Source organism: Glandiceps talaboti, chromosome 23 (genome assembly GCF_964340395.1).
Source record: "Glandiceps talaboti chromosome 23, keGlaTala1.1, whole genome shotgun sequence".
NCBI classification, from domain to species: Eukaryota; Metazoa; Hemichordata; class Enteropneusta; family Spengelidae; genus Glandiceps; species Glandiceps talaboti.
In genome coordinates, this window is record NC_135571.1 from 1,913,111 (window position 1) to 1,939,623 (window position 26,513).

General features: G+C 36.8%; 1 protein-coding gene across 1 annotated transcript in view; it reads right to left on the minus strand.

Moving 5' to 3' along the window:
* The window catches only part of LOC144452649 (hepatic sodium/bile acid cotransporter-like), a 25,855-nt gene extending 1,320 nt beyond the window's left edge, over positions 1-24,535 (minus strand). The window contains exons 1-4 of the mRNA XM_078143786.1: positions 24,307-24,535; positions 3,703-4,111; positions 2,450-2,654; positions 1-1,757 (exon numbers count right to left, since the gene is read on the minus strand). The exon at positions 1-1,757 is cut by the window's left edge and continues 1,320 nt beyond it. Coding sequence (XP_077999912.1) covers positions 489-1,757; positions 2,450-2,654; positions 3,703-4,070 — 1,842 coding nt within the window. The 5' untranslated portion in view covers positions 4,071-4,111; positions 24,307-24,535 and the 3' untranslated portion in view covers positions 1-488. The remainder of the gene's footprint in view (positions 1,758-2,449; positions 2,655-3,702; positions 4,112-24,306) is intronic.
* Between the last annotated feature and the right edge of the window lie 1,978 nt (positions 24,536-26,513).

Consider the following 26,513-nt stretch of genomic DNA (forward strand, 5'->3'; position numbering starts at 1 on the left):
TAATAAAGTCGTCTAAAATATGGCTTGTGAAAAATTAAAATATAGATTTTTTCATACAAGCTTTCGCATTTTTTGTGTAAAAATGTTATAAACATGTATTAAGATTTCTTGGTTAAAATGTACAAAATATCTCTACACGTTGATGAGTTGTCACAGCAATTTGCGACACTGTAGTGCACTACGACTACGTTAACATTACTCTTTTACGTTAGTTAGTTTGTTTTCCACTTCTTTCCTTGTTTTTGGAGACAAAACTAATAATCTTGAAAATGTTCTGATAGTATACTTCATTTTGTACTTTGTTTCATTTGTTCTGTATCAACCTGAAGAGCATAGAGCATGCGCAAAATGGCAATACTTGTATGTACATCAAGCATACACGTTCTGGGGATAACCGACCTCCACCGTTTACAATTTCAAGGTTTCATTGTGGTTAATAAGTTTTAAAATGTTTCATAAATGTCTCCTTTATTTTCAAATGGCAGTTTTCATACTTCAGACTCCGTAACATTGGCATCACCATTCAGTTTCTGACTGTCGTTTGGGTAGTAACCAACGTCGCTCGGTACACTGTTGTCATAGCCCGAATTTTCCTTGTAGAAATTATCCGGGTGATAGTCTCTATAATCGCCTGAATGAATATCGCGCCTTGGATCGAGGGTAACTTGGTGTTTGGGAATAGAATCAGGGTCCTCGTATTGCGCCTCCGGGGCATACTCATCCGGAAGTGGCGGTCGTCGAGGAGCATCGTCGATCAGGTCTATGTCATCGAACCTGGAACGAGGTGATTGTACTGGTCGTTCATCGTCGTCAGCTACGGCGTAATTTGAGTAACCTCCGCGACGTCGTGGCTCACTTTCGTAGAAATTGTCAAGTGGCAAGGGCGGACGTGCTGGTGTTGACTCGCCAATTGGTTTTGGTGGATATGGTCCGTTTGTATCTGGCGTGGTCATAGTTGGAATTTGCGTGAGACCCTTTTTCCCCTTCCCGCTCTTTGGAGTGTCGTCAGGTCGTCGACTATCTTTCATTTCAACGTCTACTGCCTCAGGGTTTGCGCTACTTTGATATTTCCGTGGTGTTATAGTTTTAAATCCTGCTTCTCCGAATCCACCGTCGTCTCCATCAGGGCCTGGTGTCTGCACAGTTTGGTGCCCATATTTGTTGCCGATATCTTCTGTGTCGGGATCAAACCGAACGACTGGTGCAAACGATTTGTTGTAAGAATTTTGCAAATCAAGTCCGTAATTTACATACGATCCTGGCGGAAGTACAGTAGTAATTGAGCCAGCCGTCACCCCAGTCTGAACCGTATTCAGGGTATTCACAGTTGAAACAGAACCTGCCTGTGAGGGCGTTCTTATCATTTTGCGAGTGTCGTCTTGTCGAGGTGATCTGAAATTCAGACCGACGCGGTAGAGAACCATAAACAGTGAGCAGTTAATGTACATGAACACTTCATACAGAACTGGTACTATCATCATTTTAATCAGCGTACGCTCCGTTAAAGGAAATAACACGCTGATGATGGTAACAGCAAGTGCGACGTTTTGACAGCTCATTTCCAAGGCAACAGTTCTACACTCCGAGTGATGCAGACAGGCACAGAAGCCACACAGGTAGCCAATGATGAGAGCGAGCAGAGAAAACAACCACGCACATATCCATGGTCTCCAGTTCCCAAAGACTACTCCAGGGTCACCAATTATGACGAGAACGATGTAAATAAGAGCCAGGAATATTGCCATCGGGAACATCACCTGGAAATAAATGGGAAACAATAGTCAGTCACAAAGGAGAAAACAAAACAAACATCGGAAGCCCTGAAAATCGAAATTCTTTAAATCTCTCCTAATTTCGCCATGTGAAAGTTTGTTCTGGTCCTTTGGAAATAATAAAGTAACTTAGGGGGTCCATCGTCTTCTTGTCAAGGAAATCGACAATTACATTTTATTTTCCCATAGCGTTATAAAAGTAGTCAGTGGCCATATTGGATTCTATAGTGGCTTAATTTTGGACATCATTATTTGAACTGCGAATGAGTTTGAGTTTGTTCGAACAATGTCACAGAAAAAGTTCAGTTCATTTTTTGATTCAGAGGCGCATTCTGTGTAAACGAACATTATATGTGTGTGTGAATAAAGTTTAGGAAGTGATTTTGTCTTCGGCAAAATAGACCTTACGTCAGCACTGTTTGCATAGGGCCTCAGACCACTCTTTTGTACTAGTCGGGTCGGAGGTAGGGCGTATACCGGTTTAAGGTTTTCTGCAAGGGTTTATGGGAAAACTCTGTGATGACATCGCAAATACCCGGATTTCTTTGTCTTGGCACTTTATTACCTATTATTATCACTTCCGTTTTTGTTTGAAAGCGAATTACAACAACTTGATTTACCGAATTTGAAAACAAGAAGACAAGGCATGGTTATGAATTGGACTGTTCGTGACTTACATTTGCCGCTGTTTTCATTTTATGACCAACTTTCGCCCGTAAGAGGACGCCCAAACCCAATGGCAGCAACATGACCGCGACAATAATCGCGATGTATCCAAAGTTGATAAAGTCAATATCCAGACTCCATATTCGTGTATAGATGAAAATTGTGAACGGTGTTACTGCTAGGGCAAGAAGTGAACACAACCCCGTCAGAGCCGCACTGTAACAAAACATAGGGCAATAAACAGTTACTGTAACTATCTAAATTCACAATATGTCGTCAAAATTGACTAGTAAGATATAGGAACATTTTACAATTTTGTCTAACGCAATGGATAGATATGTAGATACACAGATGGGTAGGTATGTAGACACAGAAAGATAGGCAGACAGACAGACAGACAGACAGACAGACAGACAGACAGACAGACGGATTGATTTAGATAGATATATAGATAGATAGATAGATAGATAGATAGATAGATAAATAAATATATAGTAGGTAGGTAGGTAAGTAGACAAAGAGAGACAGACAGAAAGACAGAGAGACAGACATACAGATGGATTTAGATGGATGGATGGATAAATAGATAAATATATAGACAGTTGGACGGACGGACATAGACAAATAGATAGATAGATAGATAGATAGACAGACAGACAGACGGATAGATGGATAGATAGAGAGATAGATAGATAGATAGATAGACAGACAGACGGATAGATGGATAGATAGAGATAGATAGAGATAGATAGATAGATAGATAGATAGATAGATAGATAGATAGATAGATAGATAGATAGATAGATAGATAGATAGAGTTGTGTTTGAAATGCTCTTGTAATGTCCATAGTGCCTATTCTAACCCAAACACGTGTCGTTGGCTTTCAAATCTAGCGATCCTACACCAATAGATTTGAAACATTTTGATGCTCAGAATTGTATGTTTTGAATGTCAAATTACCACTTATCTGTATTCCAAGTACCTAGGATCACAAGATTTGATTAGAAAGTCAACGAGAAGTCCACCGATAGTTCCATCCCATTGATCCATTCATCTATCTATATATCTAATCCACAGCTCCCTCCCTCCCACCTACGATCAATCCTTCCAACCCATTCGATCCCATCCAAATTGTTTTGTAAATTAAAAATCCAAAATAATTCCCAAATCCTCATCCATATGACCACTTTAAATAAAACATTCTATTTGTAAGTGCAATATCTAACCATTTACGAAATCGCCAAACTTGAATATTTCACTTACCTTAGTGTTATCTCAGCCCTGACCCAATTCGTGAAAAACACCGATACCCAGACTCCAGGGCAACATGCTAAAATCACAGTACCACACGCCATAACTTGATTTAAACTCAAAACCATAACACAGGCAAATCCCAACAGTGGCATGAGAGCGAACTGTGACATCACACCAACAATCATTCCGACTGGTCTTTTCTTTGATCCCTCCTTGGCGTCTTTACATACCAGGTTACAGCCTAGTCCAAACATAATGAAAATCAAAGTAGCAGGCCCGACAATCTGAATTCCTAACATTACGGGACTCGCCAGAACGCCGACGCCATCATGTTTTTCCCTCGGGAAGGGTCCGTCTGCGTTTTCAGAATCAGACATCTTTACCGACAACAGCCAATTTTGGATAAATACTCAATAATCTGAAAGAATAAAAATAGATCACACCATCAGAATGTTTTTGATTACGTAACTTGCTGTTTAATTCAAAATCAGCAAATGACAGATGTCCAACCAATATCAAGTATTTGTACCTTTAAAATGTACCTTTTACAAAATCTCAACGCTGTAGGGTTAAGAGAATCACACAAACAAACAAACAAACAAACAATCACTTGTGCGCACGTACAAATATAATGACACATTTTTGGACAAAGTTTGAAAAAAGAATCAGAGAAACGAATATATAGTCGTCAGACGGAGCTGTCATGAATCTATCATTTCCACTTTAGCCGGTACAATTATTTCCGACAATGTAGCTATTTCGAGTGCAGTGACTGGCGTCTGCTGTTATGGCTAGCTAAAATTATAGATTCATGAGACAAAACCATGGTCTGCTCGATCGTCTTTGAGTGGGGAGGATGGGAATGTACTTTCAGAAATCGTTCGCTGCGGACGCAAGATGTAAATATTTATTGTTTCTTTCGAAAAATAAGATTAAAAGTCAGCTTTGGCTAATATGATCTAATATTGTGTCGTCGATCTGTGGACAATACTATATTTGCCAACCAGCATATGAGTGCAGACTGCCAGGAAATTTTCCAGTTGTTTCCCGCCAAAAATATTGTCACAAATTCTGTTTAACGGTTAATTTTTTGACGTCGATGAGGTTAATTTTAAACTAAATTTAATATGATAAATTCTGTGCATAAATTGATGTAAAAATTAAAGCTCATTTTGTTTTTCTCATCGTCTGGCAGTAACATAATTAATCTGTGATAGAAATACAATTGCATATATCGATTTTACCCAGTTAAGTACGACGACGATGCTAAATTTAGAAAAATCAAATTGTTATGTCATTGAAATACGTGAATAATGTGGGTTTTTTTTATGCTTCAGAGGAAAACCCTGGACTGAGACTTATTAAATTACCATCAATACAGACTTAATTAATGTCGGAGACAGGTCAAAATGTGAATAGCGCCCTCAGGGCAGTTGAGCAATATTGCTGACGACTCACAAATTACAAAGTCACAACATAACACAGCCACTCGTGCAGCTAATATTGTAGTAATGTCACTGTTTCGTTACAATAGAAACCAATTAACTTAAAACAAACGAGTCTGTCTCGACAACGACCTTACTAGCATTGCTACATTTTATCGTCTGGACAGAAAAAAAAATCATACAAGCATTGTTACATTTTCTTTGGAGCGACACAAATTATATTAACATTGCTACATTTTATCGTTTGGATCTCCACGAAATCTTACTAAAAACATTGCTACATTTTATAGTCTGCTTCTCCTAGACTAAAATTGTTTTTATTTTATTGTCTGGTTCGCCACGAAATCTCTTACATTCATTCATTTTATCGTCTAGAGCGACAAAAACCTTACTAACATTGCTACATTTTATCGTCTGGTACAGTCGTTGTACAAAAGTCTAAAATTGTTATATTGTATTGTCCGGCTCTACAAGAATCACACTAATATTGCTACATTTTATAGTCTGGCTCGATAAATTTGCATACAATTTGTTTTACAGTTTGAACCTTTGGAGATCTAAAATCACCAAAAAGGTAACCCAGGCTAAGAAAATGTAGCAGTACTGATAGTACATTTGTCGCACAAGGCGATGAAATGTACAGTGTTGGTAAGATTTCTGTCGGATCGCACTATCCTAGACAACATTCTGTTTCAGGGTAACCGGCTTGTGTTGTATATCAGTCAGTTATTCGTCCCAATGTTGGGGCTAATGTAGCAGGACCTTGGTGCGTTGATGTATGTGTTGTAATGTTGTTTGTAAATGGCATCATTTATCATCTAATGTAATGTTGTATTAATGCATAAATTCCAACCTTGCCTTGGTAATTTTCAATATTAAAATGAATAACAAAATTCGTTAAAAATTGTAACATTGAAATATGACAGGTGACGTTCAATACATTAACAATTGGAAGAGATGACCTTTGTCACAAACACCACCTGGTTGGGTGACATGATTAACTGTGGCCTTGAATGGTTGAATAAAGGGGCTATATGTATATGTATATGTATATGTATATGTATATGTACATGTATATGTATACAGTATGTATATATTTTACAATGCAAAAAAATAATGCAAACAACCACCTACTACTGATATATCTTGGGATTTATATGCAAATTCAAATTAAAGTTGAAGTGGTCATATGGATGTTAATATCACAATTCTACTAGGTTTTCATACTTAAAAAAAACAATGTGAAACAACATATACCAAGTCTATGTTTGTAATTCAATAAAGTACAAAAAGTTGGAAAGTGTCTCAAAAGTTTGTTATTGGACGCACAATAACAAACATTTTACATTTTTACATTTTTATTAATTTTACATTTTTATTAATGTTAGGCAATTTATTGAGTTACAAATGTGGACTTGGTATGTGTAGTTTCACATTATTGAAAAGAAGAAAAACACAGTACAGTTGTTTATTAAATAAAAAAATCCAAAAATAAATACCCATTTGTCATCCATACAAACGAAATGTTGTTTCATTTTCGCAAAAATTCTTTAAATGTGACAAGAATGCACAGCAAAACAACAAACAAACAAACAAACACACATTTCATTGAGTTGTCTGGAGGAAAATACCCCCATTATTCTCGGTACAAAATACTTCATTGTGGCTGTTTTCCTCAAGGTTTTTTGCGGCCATTTTACTAATTGGCGACATACCAGCATCTTGTTGGCTTGACACAATGTGAGGTCTTATTAATTGAATGAAACAGATACCACTCACTTACTCTCCTCAAACTCAAATACATCTAATTGGTTAATACGCCAAAAAGAGCAATATAATACATAACTCTTTGAACACAGATGGTAAACAACGATTTTCCTAGACCAGGGACATGTAAACGTTCATGTTTTTGTTATTGTCCGTACAGTAACACTTTTTTTTTTTTACCAAAGTTTCAATATTTTGCAATTTATTGAGTTACAAACAAGGCTTTATATAATGTTCTATCACATTGTATTTCCTTTAACATAGAGTATTTTAGCAATTATAAATGACAGATAAATAGACAATTTCCATCCACATGTCCACTTGAAAATAATAATAGTAACAGTATATTTCCATTTGATTAAAAATTATACAACTGAAATAAAAAATGAGTGAACAGTTGAGCAGACGTTTAACAAGTTATCCATAAATTTGTTTACTCCGAGTGATCATCCTTACATAAAACCCTGTTAAACTATTTTAGTTCATGTATTGTTAATGTCACTACAAGCCTTTAATGACATCAGACTGACTTCTGGCGTTAATAGCCCAGTCGATTGCATACTAGGGGTTCCTTGACATTTTAGTTTAAGTATAATAAAGCATATAGTCGAATTGTTCATGTTTTATACCTAAATATTAGGTTAGAGTTCTACCAATAGCAAGTCATGGTAAGGTGTGTTTCAGAAAATAAAATATTGCAAACATTAGCATTCAGTAACAACCCCGCCCTCACCACCACCCCTCCCCCCTCCCCCGATCAATTATATAAATTAACCCTATGGCTCACTGTGTCACTTTCCCTACCAGCATTATCAACACATTATATTCTAATAATTATTTTTAGTTCTTTACACTTCCAAACTATACTTCACTATTCCATACCTATTAGAAAAACATTAAAGTGGGTGTCAACATTTTCATAATAAAAAAAACCGAGCTAGTTTCGTTTATTACTTTTTTTTTTTTGGGGGGGGGGGGGGGCATTTCAATATTTCATGTTATGCCATTTTACAGTCAATTTCAAAGTACCTTATTTTCTGTTTGATACAACCACACAGAAACACTATGAAAGTAAGTACATCATGTATTTTTCATAAAACAAATTCCAAATATCATCAACTAATAATTTTGATAATAATAATAATGACAAATGATGTAATACAAACCAATCGTTGGTATTAAAATGTGTCACCTTGTTAAGTATTTTGGCACATATCCAATAGTCGTTTTTCCGGTTCCAAGATGCATTGCGTGAGATGACATCGCTTATGTTGTTACATTTAGTCTTGTTTTGTCTATATTATGTTTGAAAAAACATTTTCATCAGGAAATTATGGAAACACATGTTGACCTCTTTAATTATGAGTGGTTTTATAGAACAAAGACTAAACTCCATCAATGACAGACAGTGATTTGACAGGTGAACCCAGGGTACGGTCAGGTGACAACCATCCCCTGAGTAGCGCGTGTGCAAACCCCCCAGCCCTTACACAAAACATGGCATTGTAAGGGGGAGACGCGCAATGCATCTTGGAACCGTCAACAGGTCTATTCACCTGGTTATACCTAATACAATATAGGACATGAAATCGTACACTTGTTTGGTTAAACGAGTAAACAACATAGATTAACGATGGACGAGTATTTTAGAGCGACCAGCTCTGAATCTACAGGTTGCAGGTTCGAGACACACCGCTGCCATTTGTTTCTGGGTGGCTAAAGTCCTTGAACATTATTTGAACTCAGATTGTGCATAAGTACACCCAGCTGTTTAATTGGGGACCTGGTGGGATAGAGGTTTGCAATATGAATGCTTTAATCATATGCACTTATAGAGGCTGTAATGGATTGTATGCTATCCAGGGAGTTGAGGAAGTATAAAAGGGGTGACTCTGATTTAGATTCAAGGAGCAATGTTATCAGTTTGTTTATGTCTGTGGAAGTTATATTTTAAGTAACACTATTAAACAGTCCTATTCGGTAGTTATACAAGAGAGTAGTGACATCCGGGGTAATGTGGGGTTTCTGACGTTATTGATGCTAACATTGTATCTCGTTGCATGGAACCTGTCTGCTTACCACGAGCAAACCCAATGGATTTTTTTCGCGAGATGTATGTAGTAGTAGACCTATTAGTAGACGAAAGTTACTATCCGTGAGCTGTCAACATCACTGTCTTTAGATTCTAGAGTCAAGGAAATTGTTCACATGGAAACAAATCTACGACTTGTTTATGTGAAAAGGGTAAACGTAAAGTACATAGTTGTGAGTGTAAAGACCTAGGGCTATTGAACTCTTCATTGCAGACATCTTAACCCGCAATTATTCACACAAACAAAGTCTTTTACGACGATCACAATAGTACTGCAGTACTAGTTGTGTATGACAGTATACCCTTCCCCTATTGTGACAATAGCTGATCCCAATGTCCTGATGACCGATAGAGTGAGAGTGTGTTTCAATTTTGATGATATGCATATTATATACTAACCATTATGCAAATCATGTTATTAATATGTAAATTATTATGCAAAAATGACACCATCATTATAATCAATCTGGGAAGAACATTGTAACTGTCTGTAAGCGGTATTACAGAGAAAGGGGCATAATACATTCCCTCTATAGAAATACTGTGATGGTATGAATGTGTCGTCACATTCATACTGTATTCAGATAATCTGGTCTAGACGTTGCCTACATTAGCTACGACCTGAACTATGTGAAAGTTAATAACACTGATGTAATTTGAATGGTTCTGGCGTAGAGAGGAAATCCCTGTGAGAGATTAGTAAGTAGATTTTACGATACAACAAGGAGCTCATTACAACATTCCACTATCAGACGTGTACAATACTCACGACCTTAAAATGGTTTTCAATTTTAAGTAAGCCTGCTTTTTCTTAACAACAAACGCAACTGACCCCGCAAACAGGAACAGAGCTGATCTGCGTGAATAGTTTCAGATTTCCTCTTCCCTTTCTGATTTGTGTTTAAACAGAGTGTACTTGTGTATATAGTGAGAGGGAACATGTGTAATATTTGGGTTCATTTTGCCGTGTGTATGTCTGTACTGAAGAGAGTATGCCTCACCGGGAGCGGTACTAGTGGTCAGCTCTTGTAGGGGTGTGTGGCCAGTGCTGGAAAACCTTGGCCCCATTTTAGACCCACTTTGACCAAAACTCAATACCCCATTTTAGACCATTACAGGTTTTTAAAAGGTGAAAGTTTAGATCACGAAAACGCACCCTAAAGGGCGGCACATAGACGTATACTCAAATAAGGGGAGTAGCGCCCCCGTATGCCTCACCCTTGGTTTAGTTTAGTCTGGCCTATTTTCGAAGAACGGTAGCCAGACAGTAACCCCAATACTTCCACGTATGTGATTTTGAGGTATATTTATAAAGGTCTCTACAATAAATGTATACAAGATAACACCTTATTTTCAGTTCCTCCACTACCTTTTTGATCAGTATACATGTACGTAGCTAGTTAAGTTTACTGTTTCCACATACATGGGGTGCTGTCGCTAGAAAAGTCCAAATGAAAATGAAATTCTGGTTAAAAGACAAGTAGCAAGAGATAGGAGTCCAAACTGAGTCCCGAAACCGTATGTGCATATATTGTCATGCAATATTCTATTTCGATCTAGTTTCCATCGTTCATATTGACTGCCAGTAGATTGTGCGAAACAGGTAACATTGCCATAAATCAAAACTTGTCATTGCAGATTATACGATGGACCACATTAGTATACAGGGTAACATCCCTCCCTTCTCTTTTAGGAAGGTTGGAAAGTACGCGTAGGTATCGCTATAATGCACAGTGGCTAATAATTATAGACACTGTAGCCCGCTGATGAAAAAACACCTACTGAAATTACACCCACCTTTTACAGAATCCAAATACCATGACAGATGGCCGAAATATCATTTCCATAAAAATTCAAACTATTCTAAGGTCATGATGAGGTCACGTGGCATACGTTCCATTCTCTGGTTATCGTCATGGTGAAAGATCTCCGTACTATCATGGAGAGTAACACTTCAGCAAAATGCGGTGCGCAGATGTTCTAAAAATAACTTGTTGGGAGGGATGACGTAATTTGATTTGTTAAGCACAAGGTCCATTATAGGCTATAATTACAGCGCTACAGTTTACTAATGCAACATTTCATAAATTCGTCAGCAGGTTGTCTGAATTTGATCCCATTTATGCAAATGCCAGTGTATATTTATCGACCGATCAAGGCAATTTAGCTTTCACTGAACCTTTTAGTAGCACATATCTAGTGAATAAGACTTACGTTTTGCTAGTACACATCATATTTCTTAATGTTTAACATCAAAGCTGACAGTTACCGATCAATGTAATACTTGGATTGACCCTAACAAATAGGTATGAAATACTTACATAAAAAATATAATATAGTTTATCCATATAAATTATATCTGTGTGCTGTTTGTATTTCTGATATAAGAGAGCTAATTCTGTTTGATATATATATATATATATATATATATATATATATATATATATATATATATATATATATATATATATATATATATATATATATATATATATAACTCGGTGAGTATCAATCTGCTAAGACAGTGCTCAATACCGCAGTGGCAGAGCGTAATAGTTTTGTATATATATATATATATATATATATATATATATATATATATATATATATATATATATATATATATATATATACTATCACATTGTCACGGAAAGACAAATGTGAGGACGGACAGACAGACAGTTCACAGAGCTGAGAGAGAGAGACAGACAGAGACAGACAGAGACAGACAGACAGACAGACAGAGACAGACAGACAGAGACAGACAGAGACAGACAGAGACAGAAACAGAGACAGAGACAGAGACAGAGACAGAGACAGACACAGAGAGGGAGAGCCTCTTTTCCATCCTTTAATTTTGCACTAAATGAAAATAATTTCTTTCTAGGACAATACAATGTTTTTGTTATATTTTATCAATACATGTAGACGTAAATTCCTGGTAAAATTAAGAGGGCTGCCCTCAAAATTTCCAACATTAATTTAATATTCAATAATTAAAACTGGATTGCTGATAAGCATTGATTGAATTTAATGTTTTTTAACACCCGACTTCTAAACTTCGATTACCATGAACTTCAAGGTACTACTAACATAAAAATCGTACGGTCAGCACGATGTCATCAACGGGCTTGCCAGGTACAACTGTGACACGTATAAATCTCTCATTGTTTGCTAAAAAGTGAAATCGCTGTTTATGACCTAGAAACTATGCAGTTATTGATTCCACATACTTCGGTATGCATCGTTAGTTCTCCTTGGCCTAGCTTACGTACGGTTGAAGGCACAAGTATCGGTGGCAGGTGACGTGTTTATTATGTACAATTTGTCCTACATATTTGTCTCTTTTGCAAATGTACGCAAGTTGGAATTTGGCACAAAGTTTCTACCTGGTACGCAGTCGCAGTAAATGTAATATTTCGCTTAGAAAACACGTAGGCGTCAAATGCTGTTTCATATTTCTAACCTCGTCCCAGGCTACAAAATTCTCATTACTCTTGACTCAGATACTCGTGCGACTACAGCGACACAAGCAACATATTAAAACCTGTTGTATTACCTTGTCCCAGGGTAGTAAACCCCATTTCCCGCAATTCGGGTCAAAGCCGTCACTAGGGGCACAACAGTGGTGAAAGCAAGTTGAGCAACAACAATGGCGCTAACCCAGTTACAAAGCATATTAATCATTGCATACTAAATGAAGCTGTGTTGTCCTTTCATTGTACCATGTTTACGGGATAAACTCATTCTATACGAGGTAGCGCCATTCATCACAAATGCATGTGTAGTACACATTAATAATCACTGGTGCCTGAATTCTTTGTATTAAGCCGAATAGTGAGGCCATCGTTTTAATTTGTGATGCTTACAAGACGAATCGGAGACTAAACATACCTAGCTGCCGGGATCACATCTGTTCACTTGCATGACCTCAAAAAAAATTAAACCACATGGCCACTAAATTTGTAATAACACTAACAGTTACACATTCGAATTCCGTGACCGATGTATTTTAATTCGCAAGAATTATTTTTGATTTCAAAAAATGAATCATTTAAGGTGTGTCTGACCATTTGGTGTAGGGTCTATGGTCTGACCCAACACGTACTATGAACCTGGGCATTTTGCCTATTCTTGTACTGAACACAATGTACCAGTCTGGTAATTAGTAAAAAAAATAGTCTTTGAGAACTAGCGGAAGACTAAAACATTGCCAGATATTTTTCGTGGTTAAAATATTTAGGTTTACAAGTTTATCAGTCCAGTTTGTATGTAGTAGTCTGTGTCTTTATTTATTTATTTCACCACACCACATGATATCACAACACAACACAACACAACACAACACAACACAACACAACACAACACAACACAACACATCACATCACAACACACAACATGATCACATCACATCACATCACATCACATCACATACGGCAAGGTGAGTGTGATTCATTACCAAATGTACACTGTATGTATGCAAATTTAATTAAACCACAACTAACGAAATCTTACTACTAAACTTCAATATTATATCACATGTGACTGCCATGAACCAAGAGGAACAAAGTGCTGTTTTCGATGTGTCTACGTCTACTATAAGAAGAACCATTTGTGTGCAAAATTTGAATTTCAGGTATGGACTTAAATTATACTCATAGCCACATATATCAACAACTCTCTGTCTTATGTATAAAGAATTCATAGTTCATACCACAGACTAGTGGTTACTCGACCAGGAATTGCAGTTTTATGTTTTCGGGGGCAAATATTTGGAAATCTTTTCGGTTGAACAGACTCAGACCGTCTCATTCTCTTGTGGTCGTTACCAACATTGCATTCACATACTGTCAGACAATCTTGCTGTTATTGTACATCCTCGCACTGTATAGTTTTATGTACATCTGTCTTTTGTCATGTTTTATTCAGAGGACATAAGCCTCGGCCAAATGGGATACCATCTACAATAAATGTTATTGAATTCAGTGAACTGTATTGCTCAGTTGCTCGACTGTGGTGGACAACTATGCAGTTCCTAATGGGAACAAGAGACAAGATGATGATTGCTAAACTTTTAAAGGCAGTGACCCCTTTAATACTATTTTTTTCCCGCCAAATGTGTTTCGAAGAAAATTGTGTTTTCTTTGTAAAATCATACATCTCGATCTTATTCTAACTAAAACAATCCTGCTTTTTGAAATGATGCCAAAATATTGGTTTAAAACTAACACAATTTTGAAGAAATATCTCACAAAACTATGATTTGTTACTTGTTTACTCGTATATGGTGGCCAAGAAGATAAATTATCGTCTGCACGCACTTATAGAATTTGACAAAGAAGTGGCAGTACTAGAATCGTCCTCTTCTAACCTATCGATAGTCAATCGTACACGTCACTCTATTGTTGCCAATTTGTACTTTGACATGAGCTGAATAGTCGAAGGAATGCAGACTATTTCATAGCAAACATCCACCATTTCACTATCGCCTTTTGTTAGTACCTGTTACTTCACTTTTGAATAATTCCAATGCACTTATATACAAGTTACAACTCGTTAGCATGCTGTTCCTTTTTCAATATCTGTAACTAATTCACATATTTCGAGGGGGTTATATTAGCCTGCAATTCAATACAGATTAACGACTAAACCACCGAAAAGAATCAGTTGTCGTTCACTTGAATTCAAAATGACATATCTTTGAACACAGCAACGACTTTGGGCCATTAAAGGACTCGGACACTTAGCAAGTCAAAATGTTAGCTCAAAAAACATACGGATATATGCAAATCTTGCAAATGAGTCATTTTCGATTTCTATTTATATATTTTGGTTGTTGATGGACAAATAAAGAGATTACACAGATGACACAGAGTAACTAAAACAAGTGTTTATTTTTATAGGTTTAATCCTGGCAAAATGCCAAAAACTATATTGTGAATGAAAACAAATTCAAATTTTACAACTTAGCCTGTCACGTGACTGATTTGCTGCCCCTGCCTTGACCTGTTTCTACAAATGCACTAAATATGAGCGCTAGCTGAGTTTTAACTTGAAACGTTTTACTCTGTGGAGAATACTTATATATATAGTCTCGATTAAAGTATATTACATGTATTCTATGACATCACAATTGTCATGTGGTGTTGTTAGAAAAGTTGATTGCATAGTGGAGATTTCCTCGACAATTTTTAATTCTTATAATAACTGACATCTAGGGATCGTTGATAGTTGTGTTTTACTACGTACATGCCAAGTTTGAGTTCAGCCAATGAAAAGGACTGTTACTAGTGTTGTAAAAATTTATACACGCCAAATGGTTTGCACGTCAGAAAAATTGCCTCAACTCAATTGATGATATAATAATGCTAATCATATTTTTCAATAAAAACACGATAAACGTCGCGAATATCTCACTTTGTATGATCGTCGACATAGTGACTCGAAAACGAGGCTGGAAGCTTGTGTTTAACTCTTATAGCCCCAAACGTATACACCCAGCTCGTATCCCTTTAATAATGGAAATATATTATATTAGGCGTTCCCAATTATGTTGTAAAATATAACTGCTTAAGTCAAAACAGAAATCATTTTAAATGGTTAGATATAAGCTATACCTCCAGGAAAATAAAATATGGTGTAATTGATATTGACTCTAATTCTCCCTCAGAGCGCCATCACAATGATCCATCATTCGCCAGCTACTAGCCTACCTAGAATATATAGTTGATTGCTATAATTATCGCTGTAAGCCATCCGCCTCCGTAAAACGGATGTGTTATTTGTTACTGCAATCATTGAGTAACCTGGAGTCTGTTCCAACATATTAACCTGAATGTTGAATCGATATAGCGATACTCAGGGTTTCTTTTACCACACTACTCGTCTATACAAATATATATAATGTAGTTAGTTTAACGTTTATTTTCATAATTCGTAAGCTACATAGACGTGTACAGTGTGACTGGGTTAAATGTAATGTGATGTAACTCTGTCAAATGTGGTGATGTGTAATAATAGTGATAGCATGTAGATTTTGTGTAATAATGAAATATGTCTAGTGTAATGCAAACTGAGTGTGATGTTGTAGTGTTCTGAATATATAGCTAGTGTTATGTAAGGTGATGTATTCCCTGACTGCAGTGCTACACAGTAGAGTAGAGTAGAGTAGAGTAGAGTAGAGTAGAGTAGAGTAGAGTAGAGTAGAGTAGAGTAGAGTAGAGTAGAGTAGAGTAGAGTAGAGTAGAGTAGAGTACAGTACAGTGCAGTGCAGTACAGTACAGTACAGTACAGTACAGTAGAGTAGAGTGCAGTGTAGTCTGATTGAAGTGTTGTTGTTTGTGGCGTAGTGTGGTGTAGTCTAGACAGACTTGTCTGTGGTCTAACTGCCCTTGATGTGTAGTGTAATTACAGGTGAATGCAGAACAGTGACATAAAATGTAGTTTGTGTAATGTAGTCAAGTGTGGTGCTGTTTTGTTGTAAATAATGTGGTGTGACCTGGATAAAGTGATATAATGGATATACTGAAGTGTTCTAGTGTAAAGTGCACTGTTGTCTGAATATAATGCTGTAATGCCCAGTGTTGCAGTGCAGTGTAGGGTAGTTTTAATAGTGTCGTGTAGTGTAGTGTAGTGCAGTGTAGTGTAGTGTAGTGTAGTGTAGTGTAGTGTAGGGTAGTGTGCAAAAAGCATCGTGTAAAGTGCACTGTTGTCTAAATATAATGCTGTAATGCCCAGTGTTGCAGTGTAGTGCAGTGCAGTGTAGGGTAGTTTTAATAGTGTCGTGTAGTGTAGTGCAGTGCAGTGTGGTGTAGTGTAGTGTAGTGTAGTGTAGTGTAGTGTGGTCTAAAGTACAGTGTAATCCAATTTACAACTGAAACAAGGTCACCTTGGCCTTGGTGGTTCACTTAATATGAGACATAACAATTGTTAAGCACAATCACATAACTTCCACTGCAAAATAATCAACTTATGTGCCACGTACAATTTGGATGTAGAAGCAGACAACAAGTTAAGTATATTGCTTAAGTAGGAAAGCAAACAATTGAAGCTATCGAAATCATCAAGTCGTGTCACCTGTAATACCAAAAGCATGTTTCTACTTCAGTGCAGATGAACAGCGATGCTTTATCACTTTTCTAAGTGATAAGGTACAGGATCCTACTGCGTGTTTGTTGTCTCTAGTTACTGTTAGTCTAGGATTGACATGTGTTTAATCTTTATGAAAAAAGACACAGTGTCTATGAGTGAAATACCAAGGTAACCCAGTTTTAACTGTAGGTGTAGTAAAGTCAAGTGTTTTACAGTCCCAATGAAGTGGTTAATGTACAATGGAGTACTGCTTGACTCAAGTGGAGTGTGGTTTAAAACAGTCACATGTACACTGCAGTGCGCTTTGATTTAACCTGTGAGTCATTATAAAGTACAGTCAGTATATCACCAAATATATATAAAAATATAATGAAGTGGTCTTATAGATGAGGATTTCATATTTATTTTTGATTTTTAATTTATAAAATTATTTTATCCTTGCTTTCTTCTTGAAAAATTAATATGAAACAACATATACTAAGTCCTTGTTTGCAACTCAAAAAATGGCAAACATCAATAGTAAATTTGTAAAATGTTATTGTACGTACAATAGCAAACTTTTAAATATTACAAATATTTTAAGTTTTTGCACTAGAATATATTGAGTTACAAACACAGACTTAGTCAATGCTATTAATTTTTTTCACATTGATTTTTCAAGTATGAGGCCATATTGTTTTATAAATTGAAAAAATAAAAATACCAAATCTTCATCCGAATGACAACTTTAAACCGACTAAGGATCTAACATGTGCGAAATCCCATTTTCATCTTACCTTACATATGATCGTAAAATATAGACAATCTTTTTATATACTTGAATGATAAACAACTTATTTTGATTTTATATGATTTTAACCTAAATCTCCGTGCTGGTGGATTTCGACTACGTCGCATGTCCTCTCCACAAACATAGGGGACATAGTTTTTTGTGCAACTATCTCTTTGGATGTGTGTTGTCTGTGATAGCGGTTTTATTTATATATTGGGATTTCTGAGATGCCAAAAGGAAAAGTTTTCATTATTATATGTTCTTATTTAATGGACAATAAAGATTTTGAATTGAATAGTTAACATCCACCAGTGCCGGGGAAGGTCAGAATACAAAGACCCATATACAAAGATAATTACTGGTAATATAACAAATAATAAATGAGCAAACTGATTGCATTAACGACTGTGCATGTAGGCGTGACCCATATATCGACACCATGGCAACCATTTCATTAAACACGTGTGTAATTAAAATTGTACCATACTTTTATAATGGCGATTAGGACACTTATCTAATGTTCCTTGTTAGTTGACAGATGTTTCACCATCTGCTTCGTTCAGTGTAAAACCATACCTACTGTTGCCAAGCAACCAGACTGCATCTCATTGGATAACTTTACCAATGTATTTTAATTGCTACGATTAAATATGACTAATTACTAGTTGTTGTTATGACAACTTTGAACAAGGTGAAATATTTCACTAAGTTTTATATAAATAAATTAAATTATTGTATCTGCTTATTGTTCCGAAAGAAATGGGTCGTGATGAGGATGATGATGATGATGATGATGATGATGATGATGATGGTGGTGGTGGTGGTGGTGGTGACGATGGTGATTGTGGTGAAGTTGATGGTTGTGGTGATGATGATGATGAGGAGGAGGAGGAGGAGAACAATGATGGTGGTGGTGATGATGTCATAACCATTTCTACTATGCCACCACTTATATCACACCACTCATAACCACCACTACTATTATTACAAATATGCAACTCTTGCTAACGAGAGTACGCCACTGATAACCACTTATAAGGTATTGCGTTCTCAGTTTAGAATTCACAGTGTCACGTGACATGTGATTTGGTTACCCACGTGACAACATCACTCCCGACAACCCTGTAAACACGTCTATCAATCCATATGTATGCTGCAATGAATACAAATTAGCAGCTTTCCTTCCCAACCCAGACAGACAAATACCATCATTATGTAAGCCTTGGAGGCAATTGGATGGTTGGGATAACCTACAGTAAATTTCAAAATACCTTGCAACGTTTCTGTTTGTTACAACCACGCAGAAACCAACAAGAAACTGGACATGCTACACTTTAAGATAGCAAGATTGAATGAATACTGTTTCTTGCTACATTTTGTCTAAGTGAAATGAACATGCCACCATACAGACATCAAATGAACACTGCAATGGACATTTTACGCGCCATTCACTGGGTGTTTGATACTAAGAAAAACATTGGCACCCGAATGTCTGCATGGAGTTGCAATACATTTAGACTGAATGTAGCAAAAAAATGCGATATTGCTATTGAAGTGTTGCATATGCAGTTTCTTGTTGGTCGGGTTGTACAGTATATTAAACAGAAGAGCTGCACGGTAGTTTGAAATTGACAGTGAAATCGTTAGTGCAGTGTACACAGATACATTATTCTCTCTGGTCCTAAAACATATGTCAGCCTTCAACTTTACAACTAAATTACTGTGCACATAAATTGAGTATAGCAGATCAAATCAATACAATACTTCCTAGTACTAGTAGTGAGCCACGTTATTTAAATATGTATTGAGTCGATCAAACGTGCCCTTCACAAAATCGATGTACAGTAATGGTCCTCATCCGAACAAAAATGTGCGGCATTTTGGAGTCCCACATCTTGTACAAAAAGTGCAGACATTGACTGAGGAACAAACAGAAATCTGATGAATGCCAACTGTTTGACCTGCTTCTAAACCCAGGAAGACATAAACAAACTGTAAAGCGCGACACGTATTCATTTTCCACTGTTGACACAAGAAGGCACTTTTTGTACCTTTGTTTTCCATGTTTACTTTGTATCCTATTACGCCTAACTGTTTTTACATTGTGTGCTTTCAAATTTGCTAAACGTCAACAGGTGGTGAAGTCCTAGAAATGCGGTCAGCTAAACCAAACCAGCGTATATATGTTTAGCAGTTGTTATCACGGACCCTGGAAAAAACGTATAATGGGTTGTTGGTGTTATAGTGTACAGTGGTGTTTAATAAGCGTCGTATAGAGCCTAGACCCACACATACATACATACATACATACATACATACATACATACATACATACATACATACATACATGCACACACACACACATACACACACATATACATACATACATACATACATACATACATACATACATACATACATACATACACACACATACATACATACATACATACATACATACATACATACATACATACATACATACATACACATGTTCTATACAGTTTTTCAAACAACAAAAGACCCATCGACATGACAGTTAGTGACCTTTGACCCTGTGACCCAAATTATTGCCAACGCCCAACTACCTGTTGCATATGCATTCCTCCTCACTGCTTTTTTAAACGTTTCACACGTATTTGTACAGTTTATCCACAACAATAGAACATAACGAAATCATGAGCCAACTATTGTGTGTTCCCCTTTCTATAAACTACAGTTGTGTGCGCTCATATAGAGATAATGGAAGCGAGCTGCATCGTGTCTGGTTCATCGCACCACTCTCTGGTTGTGAATTATAATGGCTTGAGGTTAAGCGTCGGCCTTCTACTGTGTTAGGGTACATCCATTGACTAGGTTACATGGTGTGATACTTATTGTATTGTGTACTATGCAGCTGTGCTGTTTCCCAAATGTATTATCATACAATGGCATATCACGTGACAGATTACCGCGATTCCCAATAATGAATATCGAATGCTTTTTAATTTCTACATTAGGGAAATATAAACAATGTTGATAATGTTGAAATAGCAAAATGCAACCACTACAATGTCACACTTTATATAAAATACTCGCCAAAATAAATTACTCTAACTAAGATATTATAAGAAAGTAAAAGTTAACTTATACTTAATAAATTTACATTTCGAATACAGATTATTTAAATCAGTAATATTCATATATGGACCCTTGACCCCATTGGTGTGATTTGGTGTGATACTGCTCATGGAACGGTGCCAATTTCCTGATCCAGAACCTGCTGGATATAACAGGGTGATCGTGGGTACACAGCTCTACAATTATTGTAACACATATACATATTCCCCAATCTATATGTATCCACCTAATATCACATTTTCAAATGATAATAATAATGAATAAATAAATAAATAAATAAAAACATAAAAATGAATAAATAAAAACCAACATATTGTTATCATAGTATGTAGATATGTATAATACAGAGACGACGTAGTTATGAAAGACTAACAAATATGTCCCAAGAAATTTGATATTTAAGGAGGGTATAGTCAGATTATAAGTATTACTCTTAGCCATATAAACAAGGAGTTACAACTTCAAATTACTTTTATGGGTACATCGATAAATCAAGGTGCGCTGAAAACGAACCAAGTATAATATATATAAGGTAACGACATACTACCGAGTCAGCAGTTTTTGCCAATGTTTCCAATTGAACTTAGACAAGTAGTAAAGTGTATACATTACAATCAGAGTTAGTACAACATTCACTTAATATTGACTTTTGTTAGGTGAACTTAGGTATTAGGTTAAGATAACTCTATGCGTAACATGTAAAGTACTCTTCCCGGGATATTCATTTGTCTTTTGGGATGAAATCATCACTCTCCTATGCTGACCCCGGTTACCTTAAAGGTCAAAATGTCGTGACTGTGGTCTCGGTTACCTTGGAGGTCAAAGGTCACGGTTGTATTGCATATCAAGTCGCTTTTGCATATTTCATACAGGAGCGATTCCAGTGACATTACTAAATTAGATTTCAAGTTTCAAATGGATTGCAAAAATTTATGGAATTAATATATTGGAATTGTTATCAAACTTCTAGTCAATGTGCATTAATTATCCATATACAGAATATAAAAATATTTTTGGTAGAATATTTTATTGATTATCAAGTAATGGCAACAAATTATATTTTGTTGAATATTTTGTGGTAAATTGATTTTAAGAATACATCTTTTTTTTTTTCTAATTTTTTACTTTATAATTTGAAATGCCGTACATACTTTTGATCTTTTTTGTAAATTGCATTTTTGACTGAACAATGTAGGCGATTTTGAATAGAATTTGTGTGCAATTTGTCATACTCTTATATACAATGTTTTGGCTTTGTGATGCCGACGTTATAAATTGTTTGGGTAGTTTTTAGTTTTTTACTTTTGTTTGTCAATGTAAACAATGTATGCAGTTCATTTTTACATTTGAATATCGTGAAACTATTTGGACAAAAAACACATGCATGCATGACCACATAAACGATGTACAACATGTATAGAATTACTGAGTTCATGAGTTAGAGAAACCACACTGACATAAAATATTCTTTCAATTAATGGCATACATGTTTCGGGTTGAACCCATTATTAGGGTAATGTACCTATGTTTTATGATGTTAATAATTAGTGGCTGTCGTAATATATATTCGAGACAACTCGAGGTAACAAAGTATATAAAACCATTCCTAAGTATACACCATAGGTATAAGTATACACCATAGGTAAAAGAGATGCTGGTAGTAGGTTCCCAGCTAAGTTCTCTGTGATACTTATACAAATGTAGTAGAACATTTTAGATTCAATTCGTATTTTAAAAAGTGTAACTTACTGACTGGTGATGAACGTAGTGTCCGTGCAAAAAAGACCGTGTGTGCCCGACTAGTTGTACCATGAACTCTAAAAATATTAAGGCGGTTTCTCTTGTTTGCGCATATTGAATTTACATATGACCTGATTAATCCTGATAGACTAGGTATGGACCCTCCTTAAGTCTACCCGGACATGGTATGGGGCGGGGGGGGGGGGCATTGCATGGGTTGGTGTAAAAAAAGGTGAGATTTGTGAAAGTGAAGAAAAAGCTACTGGATATTAATTATAATGGGGTCAGATCAGAAAGTGTAAGGTACGTGTCAAAACCATGGATGGTTTCTGTATGACCAGGTGAAACGAATGAGGTCGATAGTGACAGAGGGGACAATGACAATACATTGATGATGTATGGTGATCTATAAAAAGTGGACTTGTTTGTGAGTTCGCGTGTTCTTCATTTCCATATACAGTAAATTACTAATGTATCACAAGGTCAAAGCGTTCGATACGTCACACAATTAGTTATTTAATCATACGGAATTAAAACGCATCAGTTTGTAGGATAGTTAATGCTACATTGCTGTTATCCAGGGTATCAAACTCACAAATATCGACGACTGATTGTGTGAATTCAGCGGAGAGTTAAAAAAACGTACGCCTAATACTGCCCCGTTCTGCACCATTGGATCAAAAACAACAAAACCGGCTCAAATCGTTGTTCCTCTTTCTGCAACTTTACTTTCACCATTATGGGCGCGACGCCACTATGCCCCCCCCCCCCCCGAAATATCACACAAAAGACTTAATAAAGCAACTGTGGGGGTTGTTGGGTAGGGGGTGGTGTTAATTTGCATAATGCTGACAATTTAATTAATCATTATCTGTCCTTTGTTAGTCAACTGTGTAATGAAATCAACAACTTCTTCTGCACATTCCAGTATTCGACATATATATATATTGGCGTGACATTCTTATGACTCACGTATAGTAGTTAAGTATAGGCCAAAATGTGACACATCACATAGTCACCCCCCTACAATTGGATAAGGGAGTGGTCTGACAAATTTCCACACCACACCACACAGCTGGTAGTGAGCGAATAACCGCTTGTGGCTATTCTAGGTGATTCTAATTTACATATTCATGTTGTGATGGTTTTGTTTACTACAATCAAATTATGTGGCAGTTGAAATATACAAATGTATATATATATATAATGTAATTGAAACTCTTAACGTTCACCACCTGACATGTGGAAGGTATAGTTTTGGCAGCGGCTTTGTAAAGTTGGATGCAGTGTTACACTACGTGCGTGTATTGTTATCGGCTGCTATATATCTCTGTATGGGTGGTACTTTTAACATGGCCGCACTGTTAAGTGAAAGTGTTCAACTCCACATCTGCGCAATAACAGCTAAGTAAGCACCCAGTGTTGTTATATGTTCCGATTACAGTGGCTTGCACAGTGGTGTGTTTGATTCGACCCTATATTACCACTCTGGATACCTGAGAGCGTTACTATATATTCAGCGCACTACGCCCATGCATAGTTTTAAAAACGCGTCAACTATATACATCAAAGCGAACCAAGCTTACCTGTATAAAAACACTCTCGCAGTGAAGGTAAGGCAATATCGTCTGAAGTATCAAAATCGTGGACTTCACACTCTATCTACATCACATAGTAACGCTACTAGAGAGCTTACGTTTACGTTTCCGATGACACTTCGTGAAGTAATCCTCCGGGAAAGAGACGCTATCCTTGATTTTGACACCGCATAGGTCGACCGACGCGAAAACAGAGCAAAGCGTGCCTCGCACTGCAGTTAAGGTTCAGTGGTCACATTGTCTGGCAAAATTAACATATTCATGACTTCACGTTTTCCCTTTCACAGAATGATAGTAGTTGTGCAAATGATGATAGTGCTAGCTCTGCTGTATAAAACCTCGCTGTTGTTATATAAGCCTTTGAGAAGACAAAAAAACAGCAGACAACGAACACTGTAACCCATATTAAGAATCCAGCAGTGAGACATGAGTTCCATTGCATGTTGAGAACGACATGGGTCCCCTTTTGTTCGAAACACATACTGAGTAAGCATTACTTCGATTCACTCCCGGTACTTCCAAAATATACTGGCAAGGCACGTTCCTTATAATTCAAGCACACATTATTCAGTGAAACTTGCACTGTACACATAATTAAAAAAACCCACCGAAAATGTCAACCTCGACCTTACCCCCCCCCCCCTCCCACCCTTCCTAGTATGTACATCATTACGCTACAAATTATGTTTGAAAGCGATATAATTACTCCAAGGCCAAACCATAGATTGTTACTTATTCCAAAAAACGTCTACAAATGAAGATAAGCGAACATTCAAAATGTGATTAGACATAATATGAAGATGTAAAGATACCCGTCGACAAAGTAGGACTTCTAAAATAACGAATTTAAAATCTATAACTTTTTTGGAATACCGTCAATTCAATTAGTCATGGTTGGTTAATGTACGTTTAAATTTATGCAACTCACTCGTTTCAAATATTCAGATTTAACTCTGGTATTGTACGTAGATAATAACGACTGAAGGCCAGGTCACAGTGAGCAATTAGGAGGTGTGTGGAAGGAGAGAAAGTGCGTTTGAGGGCGCTAGACCCGAATATCTCGTTTTCTCTAAGCATTTGAAATGTTGTAGTGGACTGAGAGAGAGAGAGAGAGAGAGAGAGAGAGAGAGAGAGAGAGAGAGAGAGAGAGAGAGAGAGAGAGAGAGAGAGAGAGAGAGAGAGAGAGAGAGAGAGAGAGAGAGAGAGAGAGAGAGAGAGAGAGAGAGAGAGAGAGAGAGAGAGAGAGAGAGAGAGAGAGAGAGAGAGAGAGAGAGAGATCATTCGTTACTGATTACAGAAGTTGCTGATTGTGACACTTGTTTCAATATGTGGATTTGGACGTACCTTTGAGGGTCAATTTTGTTTTTCTGTTCATATAGTTTTTACTAGTCTAAGAGAGATTTGTTGTAAAATAATGTTGTTAGACTTAGGACGATACCCACACATGTTTGACGTTTTAAGGAATGCATGGCACTGTGAATTTTACCAAAGTGATATTTACTCAATTTACGGATAATAATTTTTTTTATTGAAACCTTATAATGGATTGAAAAACGAATCTAAAGAAGCATCTCAACCTGATCAATGTTAAATCGGATCAGATCAGAATATGAATCTGAAAAAAAAAATTCCGGCCATGCCTGGCCCAGCCAGGACTTGGGCCTGGTCTGGGTTTTGTATAGTCTAGCTGCTAGACCTCGGCCTTTCTTCTCAGCACTCTATTTCTGGCCGTTCGGGCTATCTCCCTCACTAGCGACCTTCGCGGTCGTCTTCATAGTGAGCAGAATAACAAGAGGCGAGGGGTCCAGCAGCAAGACTAGGTTTTGTACCGACCTGGTTTAACACATGTCTCTCACAGGTCCGGCGATGACTTCTAATTTGCACGACCACCATGTATCAAAATATTATTTTCTCTTTATTGACTCAGAACATGATATTACACCTTCTCATTCCTGTGCACCGTGTATGCTGGTAAGAAACTGATTGTTACTGGAGTCGGCTTAGTAACAGTGAATGTCGACAATGTGACTACCGTTACGTTGTTAGCAATTGAGTGATAAAGAGCGCCCACAACGACGACTGTTTCTGTCTAATTTGCAGGCTGGATACCGACCCACTACTCAGCTATTGCACGAGACGTTTGTAATGCAGTGAGTTGATTTTTCAAGAACTGAAATAATACCATATTGCTCCCT